At 43.6% G+C, this 11,640-nt stretch overlaps 1 protein-coding gene across 2 annotated transcripts; it reads left to right on the top strand.

The window, feature by feature from the left end:
* Nucleotides 1-2,215: 2,215 nt before the first annotated feature.
* Nucleotides 2,216-8,429, top strand: NDUFS5 (NADH:ubiquinone oxidoreductase subunit S5). 2 transcript variants are annotated; one of them, XM_038377992.2, is made up of 3 exons: nt 2,216-2,370; nt 5,636-5,853; nt 8,059-8,429. In XM_038377992.2, exons 2-3 carry the CDS (start codon nt 5,638-5,640, stop codon nt 8,161-8,163), a joined length of 321 nt encoding a protein of 106 aa, XP_038233920.1. In that variant the 5' UTR covers nt 2,216-2,370; nt 5,636-5,637; the 3' UTR covers nt 8,164-8,429. The 2 variants fall into 2 exon arrangements, with proteins under 2 accessions (XP_038233920.1, XP_043361910.1); XM_043505975.1 differs by lacking the exon at nt 2,216-2,370 and adding an exon at nt 3,332-5,106.
* The last annotated feature ends 3,211 nt before the right edge of the window (nt 8,430-11,640 follow it).

Raw genomic sequence — 11,640 nt, forward strand, 5'->3', positions numbered from 1 at the left:
TGGTGGCTGTGCTTAAGGGGTTATGGAAAGCAGGGCCCCTAGGTGCTGAACAAATAGAGTAATAGACATACATACGCTGCTCTGAAATGCTGACATGACAGACAAAGCTGTGGAAAAGGGCTGTAACACATTAGCAGATGACAGGTGGTAGTGGGGTTTAGATGAAGAGAGAGAAGGAGAATAGCACAAAGGAAGGGGTATACTGGGCAGCCTGCTCAGGGCAGGTGGAGTGAAGCTGAAGTAAGCGACGGACTGAGGGAGGGGGCTGGAGCAAACAGCTAATCAGCACATGGGAGAGAACTCTCTGGAGTCAAAACTGTAGAAAGCAGCCCAGTCACATCAGCAGAATTCTTGCTGCTGATCCTGCTTCTGGGTTTGCTCCTGCCATGTTGACAGTTGCAGGTCTCTGGCGGTAGGATTAGCTCCTTCCTGCAATTTTTCTTCCCCACAGGGGGCTTGGTGTGTTGGAGGGGTACTGCAATGGCCTAAGTACCTCTAGCAGGTGGGAGTCACCCCTGCATAGCTTTGTGTTGGGGAGCACCTGGCATGGAGCATTAGCCCTGGCTGAGCTCTGTCTTTCCCTATTACTCCCTCCATGCTGCAGGACCCCCTGGGGCTGCTTCTGTGTCTGCTCTGGCTGACTTGAGAGTTGCTCTGGGTCCTGGAGTTGGTTTGTTCTGGAATCTTTCTTCCCCAAGCCCACATGCTTGAGGGATGGGGGAGCCCCATTTGGGTCGCAAAACAGGAAATGCCTCCATGGTTTAAATTGGAGATCAATGCTGATGCCTTGCTAAACAGTGACTACAACATTCCACTGGCTGTTTTTATGTTTAAACAATAATGATTAATCAAGGTGCTGGATCTTTCCTGGGGATTAATCACTGCTCTCAAAAGGAGATCCAGGAGTATCAAACAGCAATGAGATCAGCCCTAAACTGACAATTACCAGGGCTTTGAACATTGGTAAGAACTTTCACGTTCAACAAAACTAACACAGACTGACAATGGACTTCTCTATGCCCAGAGGTCTGGAATAAAGCCACTAGGGAGGCAGAGGTTGGGAACAGAAAGCAGTGAATTAGGAGCCAGATATTTTCTGGATACACTTACATCATTTCAGGAAGGATCCAAGCTCTAAGGAATCATTACAATCATCCCATCTCTGATAATTGATGGAGTGATAGGTGGTGGTTCTTCAACTGCTAACAAGTGTCTGTCTACTGGCCCTTGGGAAACCCTAACAGAAAGGAAAAAAAAAAGCCAATCCCCAAGACTATCCCTTCAACGCACACATATCTGTACAATAACACGTAATGCTGCTCTACCTCCTTCCAGCTGAGCAACATAAAGTGCTTCTCAAACCCTCATTAACATTCTCAACATGCCTGTGAAGAAAGAAAATTACTTCCATTTTACTGATGAGAAATAGAGATTAGTGAGACTCCTCCAAGGTCACAGAGAAAGCAAGCAGCAGAACCAGGAAGAGAACCCAGTAGTTCCCACCCCCTATTCCAATCGATCCTACACATTTCCCAGATCAGGCAGTAGAAACCAGTAGTTCTGATTCCCATTCCCTGCTGCTCTGACTGCTGGATACCAGTCCCTTTTGGTGCATGAGAACCCAGGACACTACCTCCTGCTCTGTACCCAAGAGCACTAGGGCCCGAGGTGTGTCAGGCCCATTTGGAACGGGTCATGCATATAACTCTGAATCACAAGTGAGCTGCCATAAATGGTGGGAGCCCCCCGCTTTGGTGATTGGTTACGAGTCTCCCAGACCACAGTCATGTTGCACTGTAACGTGGTGCTGACCAGTGAGATATGGGGGTTGTGGGGGAAGAAATATGACACCCCACAAAGACACAGAGGGCTGGAAGGTGTGGGTCATTCATAAAAAGAAAAGGAGGACTTGTGGCACCCTAGAGACTAACAAATTTATTTGAGCATAAGCTTTCGTGAGCTACAGCTCACTTCATCGGATGCAAGTCATCAGGGTCATTCATGACTCCTCCAGCTTGCAGGGAACACCAGGGAACTGTCATCCCTCTAGTCTGCAGGAGGCTTAGGGGTGTCACCCCCCCAGCCCGCAGGGGAGCTGAGGAACTGCCACCCCTTCAGTCTGCAGGGGACACTGGGGAACTGCCACCACCTAGCCTGCAGGTGGCGCTGGAGGTGCACTGGGGAGACGTCTTGTTCCCCGCCTGGTCGCAAGAGGCGCTCTCTCTTTATTTCTCTATGATTCCTCCCCCGTGAGGTGACTCCGAGCTGTAAAGCACAGCGCGGGTGGCGTGCGAAGGGCGCGGTTGACGGCAGCGAGTGTCGTAAAAGCCCCGAAAGGACGACGGCCGAGGGCGCGGCGGCGGGTCGCAGGTGAAGCTCCGGGGGTGGGTCTGTTCCGGGTCGTCGGGCCCGGCCTCTGGTTCGGGGGGCCGCCCCTCCCTTGCTCGCCGGGTTGTGGGGGGCCGGGCCACTGAGCTGGGCGGTCAGACTCGGGCTCTCCCTCCCCGCCCCCCGCGCAGCCCCCGGGGTGGGTCTCTGTGGGGCTGCAGGCCCGCCCCACACTCCCGCCCCGAGGGGTCGCCCCCGCCCTGCCTTCCTGCCGCCGGGGGTGTATGTGGAGGGGGGAGTTGCCCCAACCCCCCACCTGTGCTTCGTCCTGTCCCTGGGAGTGGATGGGAGGGGGTGCCCCCGCCCCCAGGGGCGTGGGAGGGGGTGCCCCAAACACTTTTCTTAGTCCCCCTCCTTCACCCCCACCCCCACCTCTATCCATCGTGGAGGGATGTTAGTTCTTTTTCAGGCATGGCAACCTGTGAAACTAGAGTTGGTTGGACTTGTGGCACCTTAGAGACTAACCAATTTATTTGAGCGTAAGCTTTCGTGAGCTACAGCTCACTTCATCGGATGCATTTGGTGGAAAAATGTTCTCCCCTCTGGTTTTTCCACCAAATGCATCCGATGAAGTGAGCTGTAGCTCACGAAAGCTTGTGCTCTAATAAATTGGTTAGTCTCTAAGGTGCCACAAGTCCTGCTTTTCTTTTTTAGAGTTGGTTGTAGCTTTCTGGTCGTTACTATTACTAATAACGAGCAGTACTTGCCTGTATTCGCTAGTGGGTATTTCTTGCTGCTTTTTGCAGCACTCAGCAACTCCTGATCCTGTTGTTCAGAGATGAAGAAATCTTTGAAGGATAACTGATATTTCCCATTAAGGAATAATATTATGTCTAAAGGGCATTTTTGGTACAGTAAGTACGAAAGACACAACAGGGAACAAGGTTTTTCAGGTTTTATTTCCATGCTTCTGAAACATATCCACTTTTTGCTGACAGGTTTGGAAATGTGATGTCTTGATATTTCAATCGCCTCTCAACTGGGTGCAGAACTCATTCAGCTGATCCGTGTTTATGATTTCCTTCTTTTTGAATGCTTCCATTACAATCTTAAGGTCTGAGAAGCTAAGCTTCTCATATTGCTCAATGGGCTTTAGGTTCATCATTACATTGTCTGAAGAGAAATCAAACTAGTTATCAATATACAAAAACATAGGGTCATAAAACTTAATGAAGTATTGCTTTATATTCACTTTTTGTTCTGGTTGTGTTTTTCCATCAGTTTGGTGTGGAATCTTAAAAAAAAAAAAAAAAAAAAAAAAAGAAAATCTTAAAATGGTACGTCTCTGTGTACACATCAGTACTGCAGAGCTTTGATTCGTCTAACTTCGACACAAGATTGTCAATACAAGCCACGCTTGGGGGCAGGGGGAGAACCCCTGTAAATTTCCACAGTGCAGGTATACACACCATCTTCAGTGAAAACTTTATTTGAAGTTACTGGGCGAGTGTCAGCTAGTGACTTGCAGCAGGCTTTAATTGCAGGCCAGTTTCTCAAAAGGTGGTCAATTGCTGAGTTAAGGGATAGCCATCTTCTACTCACATGTCTCAAGTACTACTTTCCATTCAATTTCAGTAGACTCGGAAAAAACCTTCTCTGCATGTTGTAGGCACAAAAAAGTGGTTGTAAATCTTCAACACAATCATTTCTACATCAACTGACAGATCACTAGCATGTTTGGAGGTATTGTGAGTTGTGTATGCAAGGCAGTTTGCCTTCAGAGTTCAGTCATTTTCAGCACATAACTGATGCACCTGTGAACTATGGCAAACACAACTTGGTGTATTATCAGCAAAGTATGCAGTAATATAATTAACATTAAGCTGGTGTTTCTCCAGGCAGTTTTTTATAGCATGATGAATGCCACTTGCAGATTCATCATTATCTTCATAAAAATCAAGCAAGTTGCATTGAACACCATTTGATGTGATAAAGTATCCCAAGCACGTTAGAAACATCTTTCTTTTCCTTTTATTTGAGACATCAGTTGCTACAGAAAAATACAGGGAGTGTTGTGTTGGCGCTGGTAATAAATCCAGTAAACAATTCCTCACTGACTTTGGGGCCAAAACATTGGTCACCAATAGCTCTGCCTTGATTCTTTCACAAGACTGTTAACAATATTTCAATCGTGAAACATTTCACTAGCAAGCTTATTGCCACAGTGCATGCTGTTGTAACTAAGGCTGTGTTTAACTATATGGTAGATGGTTGCAAAAGTTATTAACAGTACAATTATACAATTTAGAATTTATATAGTATAGTCTCTTCCCTTAATAGCCAATAGTGTAAATAGACATAGAATGCACAATTGGGGCCAAATGCAGCAATCGTTATTGGGTTATATTCCCTGTGACTTCCGTGGAAACTTAGCCTGAGAAGAAAAAGCGAGTAAGAACACCGGGCTTATCTTACAGACCGGAGCCACACTATACAGTATCACAATTGTTAAAGATCATGCAAACCTAAGAACATGCAGAGAAATGCAAACAGAGGAAGGTATCAACATCCTACATGTCGCATATAAAAAAGGTGTTGAAAATTCATGGAGATCTATTGCAAAAATGCAATCATAAAGTATGTTTAACTCACATCCAACGCTTTTGAGTGCAATTTCCCTTTGGCCTGCCTACACTAGTTGGGAGATCAGAGACAAAGAGAATGAAGAGATTTACAAGGGCTTATGAATAATAACCTCCAAGATCATGCAATCAAAAGGTTTGTATATATAAAAAATATGAGTACATGCATATGTGTGTGTGTGTGTGTGTGTGTGTGTGTGTATGTATATGTATATATATATATATATATATATATAAAGCAGGTCTGTGTATAACTTTAACTGAGTCTGGTGTGAAATACTATTTTATCAATGCATTTTATTATGAATAAACCTTGTGTACAACAGTAGCCATCCATAGAAATGCCATTGAGTGGATATTTTTGTAGTTTTAAAAAATGATTCCAGAACATTTTCTCTCTGTTCATATGCTAAAGAGGTTAGTTTATATTATTTCTACCTGCCTTCCTGCAAAAAATAGATAATATATGTTGGATGAGTGTTTAACTCTTGCTTCTGTTTTTGTGAAAATAAAACTTAAATGAATCACTTGGGAAAAGTATTAAATTATGCACTGAAAAGCATTGATTGAATACCTGCTTTCGTATGCTTCTGTTTTACTGAGCTAAATCTCTAGACTAGTATTATAACCACCATTCTTTATCTCCCTCCTCACTTCCTACTCAGCCATGCCATTTTGGAATCTGCAAGATCAGCTGGGAATCAATGCGGACAAATGGATGCTGCATCAAAGCTCAGAGCAGCCCTACAAACGGGCAGCTCTGTGCCATGCCTTTGAGAAGGAATGGATTGAGTGTGCCAGTGGCATTGGGCAGATTCGTGCACGCAAGGAATGCAGACCGGAATATGAAGACTTCCAAGAATGTATTAATAGGTACAAAACGGTAAGAAGATATGAGTGGGGGAGGGAATGAGGTTGAGGGAATGTATACTACACACAGTGTGAACACTGGGATAAATAATAAGGGCTATGCAAAATTTTCAGTCCAGTACAAAAAGCAATAACCATACACCTGTCACTAACCCCTAGGGCCCAATGTCTACCTCCAGATAAACGTCTGTGATTCCTAGTAACTTCAGCGGGAGCCTGAGAGCAGAATTTGGCTGTAGAAATGCATGGTTAGCATGCAGTGAGAAATTTAGTATTCTGTAGAGACGGCAGGACAGAATATCATCAGTGGATTAGTCCTATGTCTAACTCTCAAAACTTTTTTTTTTCTTGGAGATTTTGTTCCTAGTCAGTGACTGGTTATTGTTGGATGAGTACATTGTAGAGTCTGAGCAAAAAACCTTGTAGTTAAATTCAGACATGGAACTCTTCAAACCTTGACAGTGTTTGTGTTTATTTATAAACCAGATCACTCAAAAAATGCTCTCTTCAGTTCTCTTCTCTTTCACTGAGGCAACAGATTGTTCAGCTCAGCAGGAAACCCAGTATGTCAGGTGACATTCCTATCTTGGCTAACTGAGCTACAGAGCTTGTGGAACATTGCAGCATGCTGTCTACTTTCCAAGAACTTTAGCTGTGATTCACCCAGCTTCCTGCTCCCCAATGCAATAATCCATGACTCAATAAGGAAAGCATGGATTTGGGATCTTTGATGGGTAGACCTGTCTTCTTAAAAGGATGCCAAGGACTCTAGTAACTAGGGATATCAGATAGGCCATTCTGAGTTATATTTCCCAGTTTGTTTTACTGTTTCCCTGTTTCCTGACTCCAAGTTCTCTAATCCTACTGTAGTCACAATGTGCTTGTACCGTCGAGTTGTTATAAACAAAAATGTTGCCCATTAAGCTGATACACACATCAGTTAGTAACAGGTAACTGAGCATATGTTATAAAAAATAGTTTCCCTAGGAGGATATTTAGTGGTTATGTAGCACTGTACATTTTCAAAATGGTTTACGAACGTGAGCCATTACAACGCTGAAGCTGCTTAGATAAGGTTAATTCTCTCTGATTTTATGGCAAAACAGTGACAGATACGTTTACAAGAGCAGCTTATGTGTAACGGGGCCATCGCTGACAAGTTACTGGGGACATAGGACAGAAAGGGACTTCAAGAGTAGTAGTAAGTTGGAAGGAAGTTTAGTGTTGCTTATTCAGAGCATTGTAAGCAAATAACAAAAGAGGTTAAAGGCTGTGGGGTGAACTCTCAACTCTGAATTTACCCTGTGGTTTCTATGAAAGTTGTATCTTAACTCAAACCCTGTGATTCTTAGTAATAAATGTTTATCATATGGTAGCTGAAAGACCCCAGTCGGGACTGGAGCCCCATTTTTGCTAGGTGCTGTACAAACATAGAAAAGACAATCCTTGTCCTGAAGATTTACAGTGTAAAGGCAAGACTTTCTCTAATGGTTGCAAGTGTGTGCATGGTGCCTTGTACTTAGGCACATTAGTGACTCCCTTCATGGAGAAGTCTGTTTGGATGCAGTTTTCATTGCAACGCAAAATATGCTGGGTTACTCAAATATCCCCCATACTGTGGCCCACTTTATTTACTTGTTTGTAATTTTTGTCATGTAATTTTTTATTGGTTTTTCTTTTTTTTATAATAAAAACCCCCTCAGTGCTCCTAAAACGCTATATGCAGCTCTTCATCCGTAATAACAAGAATGTGTGTGGCTGATGGGGGGGGGGGGGGGATAACATTGATAAGGAAACAAATTCTAGTTTAAAGTTTTCCTGGGAGTGGTTACAAATGACAGTGGAAAGATTTTTAAAATTCTGATGTCTATTAAAAGACAGATTGTTATATTTTACTATCTGTAACCCATGAAATGTTCATGCATGTGTGTGGTCTGCAGCCGCTGTTGGGATACATGACTATATTTAGTTCACATTTTCCATTCCATCCAGTGGAGCAATGCACATGTTGTTGTATAGATTCTCATTGCAATTATACTCTTTTGGGAGGGGATGTGGTAATACTGTTTTTACTTTATAACTAGAATGTCCTAGTGCATTTGTGCCAGGGTCCTGACCTGTGAGGCTTTGAAGTAAGCTTCACTGTTCCCACTGCTTCTCTAGTGGCCTCTTTTCCTGCTATACAATCTTTAATCCTTAACTCATTTGTCTTTGGCAGGTAATGCGTCTGAAGACAATTGTGGCGCAGAAGAAGCAGCTGATAAAGGAAGGGAAATACACACCACCTGAGCACCACAGTGGTGAACCGGAGGCCAGGCCTTGATCTGCTGCTGGTAACGCTGAGTCCCTCTGACAGCAGAGCTAACCATGCATCTCCCTCTATGCATATGTTGTGGGAATGAAACTCTTCTGTTAAAGTTAGCCCAGTTATGCCCTGCGTGCAGCTGTTCTGCTGGCTGTCTTTCTCCTGCAGGCCAGCCATGCAGAGTAAATATGTTCTGAATAAAGGACCTGTCACCTTTAAGATTAAGTGATGCCAGTGTCTGTAACTGATCAGTTCAGAAATTAAATATCTCCTTTGGAAGCCTCCTCTTGGCTCTGTCTTGTTTTTCCTGAGGTGTGGCATATGGGTTAGTGTCCTAAGTTTGAGAGCAATCCTAGTGGCACTAGAGCAGCTCACAAATCCATTGTAAAATCTGCTGTGCTGACATTTGGGGCCTGATCTGCAAAGACACTGGCTGCCCACAACTCCAGTTGAAGTCCATGGGAGCTGGGAGCGCTCGGCATCCCTGAAAATCAGGCTGTAGTTACCTGCCTTCCCTTCGTTACTTCTGTGTCCTTTAAAAGCCCCTACTACATATCTTAGTAGAGCATAAACTAGGCTGTCTGGTCACACAGAAAGAACAATGTGCAGATTCCCCTATCTGTGATTCCAGGTGGATCATTATTCATCACCAACATTTTTCCCTTCGGAAATATCTTTATAGCTCTGCACCATATTCATGGTTCTACCATAAAGCTTCAGTGCCCAAATCATAAACTCAGTCCAATCATAAGTCAAATTTGGATCCAAACTTCCTTAAAGTTCAGCAGTTTGGATCCTGAATTCTGGGGCAGGTCCATATCTCTGCTTTCTCCCATGTGCTGTTAATTGGACCCAGCAAAAGGAGCACAAGTATACATTTGGAGTAAGAAGGAATCTGAAAGGTTGACTGGCTCATTGTCTTGTGTCCTCAGCAGCTGGAACGCGGAGCCAAACTACAGCATTTAGAACAGCTTCCATAAGTCAGGATCTGTTAGGGCATGTGTGCATCTAGTGCAGTTCAGTGTGTTCAAAATTTACAACGGGAATGACAGTCCATTTATAGCCCACTCAGTTTCTTCATGTGCTATGGGATCAGTATATACAATGGACATATCAGGGACCTTGAACATTTAAACTGGGTAACAGAACTTCATGGTAAAATATAACATTTGCATTAAGACGCAGAAAGTGTTTGGTCACTGTAGAGAGACAACGTGGGTGAAATAATATATTCTATCATTGTAGATTTCCTCCTGGCCTACCACCTGCAATGAGTTGATTTTTGCTTGGTAGCAATAAACTTTTGCTTTTAAACCTTGTGTGTCAGTCTGGTCAACCTGAAGAAGAGCTCTGGGGCGCTTGAAAGCTAGTCTCTTTCACCAGCAGAAGTTGGTCCAGTAAAAGAGAGTACCTCACACACCTCATCTCTCACATATCCTGGGAACAATACAGCTGCAACACTGTTAAGTCCAATCAATTATGAGATTTCACTTTGTGTTCTGGGCTCTCCGAATGGATGACTGGCAACAGTCCAGACTGGCTCTGGGTGTCTGTGACAATTCCACTTTCTACTATCTTCTACGTTTCTATGCACAGTGACAGCTCCTGTTCAACACTTAGGAACTGAGGCATGGTACTCTGGTTTCTTATCTTTTCTTTACAAATGTGAAAGCTTTATTTTTGTTCTTCATTTGCCTGAACACCTAGCTGGTTTTGGAAAACGGTTAAAGCAAATGTGTACCCGAGAGCATAGAGGGGAAATGTCTATGCTTTAATCTAGAGCTTTTAATAGCCAGGGATTGGGATTTTAATGTTTCATCTTTGATACATGGAGTCTATGAATTTCTTGATCCTCTCAGAAACCTACAACTAAGTTGATGCATGATATAAAGACTACATTACTGCTGACAGACCAAAACGTTGTTTAGAAGGTGATAAAAGCTTCTCATTATTTTTGATTGAGGATTTATTGTTCTTTAATTCTCTTTGTAATGATCCCTGCATTTGTCCATTGTTCAGCAGGATATTAAGCTTTATGCATTAGCATTGCGATATGAACAGGCTCCTTGGTCTCAAAGAAGCTGATGAAAGATGGGTGAGAAAAAAAGAGACTCATGTATCTGTTGCTTGCAGAAATGTCTTAAATAATCATTTAAGGGGCAAAAAACTCCAAGTTCACAGAGTAAATTGATTTATGCTCAACTGGAATTTTCTTATGTTTGCTGGACCATGAACCTTCTAAGCTACAAGTCTTGTTAAAGGAGCTGGCATTAAATGCTTGGGAGGAGACACAGCAAAAGAACTAGATAAAGATATGAGGAAGCATCTACTAAGCTAGCTGTGTGGTCTGTAAATAGCTCTGTTAGGGGAGAGGCCCAGTCCTGCTCTCCCTCCAATATGAAATTGATCAATTAATAAAGCTTCCTACTGCCCACTGTGAAGTCAGTAAGAAAATGCAGCTTGCCTGGATGTGTAAATCTCCCTGCTGCCTACAGAGAAAAGCAAACAGCTAATTATCACTGTCTTAAAACACCTACACCTGTCCTGGGGCTGGGTGGGTAGAGTTGCTGGAGGAACAATTACTGGGTAAAGTACAAAGAAAAGGAGTACTTGTGGCACCTTAGAGACTAACAAATTTATTAGAGCATAAGCTTTCGTGAGCTACAGCTCACATGAAGTGAGCTGTAGCTCACGAAAGCTTATGCTCTAATAAATTTGTTAGTCTCTAAGGTGCCACAAGTACTCCTTTTCTTTTTGCGAATACAGACTAACACGGCTGCTACTCTGAAACCTGGGTAAAGTACAAGTTGTCTCTTAATTGGAACAGGGCAGATCAATGAATTAGTTGGGGATACAGAGCCTTTCCTCTCAGGCTCATGGGGCAGATGGTAAAAAGTTGTTGCACTGAAGTCTATTGCGTGGTTGGTGTGAAATGAGTTGGGGGTCTCAGACCAGGTCCTACTGGACAAATGCCCTTATCGCAAAAACTCAGTCTCAACAGAGAGGCCAAGGGCTAATTGGCCTGGGGATCCTAAGAACCCTTGAGGTGACACACATGGCCAAAGCCAGCCCTAGCTTAAGCAGGTGCAACTGGGCCAACATGTTCTTCGGGTCCTGTGCATCCCTGATTCACGTAGAGAGGAGAGATAGGCCCTTTCTGTAAGACCTCCCTGTTGTAGGATAGCGCAGATAGATTTTATAGACAGGGTAACTGACTCACAGCAATGTTAAGTTACTTGCATGTGGTCAAACTGGCTGGGAATAGACCTCAGCAGTCCTAGTCCCTGTACCCTAAGGACTAGACCACACTGTTTTACTTATCAGGTCCAGCTTTGTGCTGGGTCTAATAAATCAGCAAGGAGGGATTTTTCATTCCAAATCTTGACATAAGCAATATTCTCCATCTGTGAACCTTGATTAAAAACTTGTTTGTCTGAGTGAAAGTGTAATAGGTGTCAATCCTGCAGCATGTGACTTTCGGGTGAGTATCCAGGG

Source organism: Dermochelys coriacea, chromosome 19 (assembly GCF_009764565.3).
Source record: "Dermochelys coriacea isolate rDerCor1 chromosome 19, rDerCor1.pri.v4, whole genome shotgun sequence".
Lineage (NCBI taxonomy): Eukaryota > Metazoa > Chordata > Testudines > Dermochelyidae > Dermochelys > Dermochelys coriacea.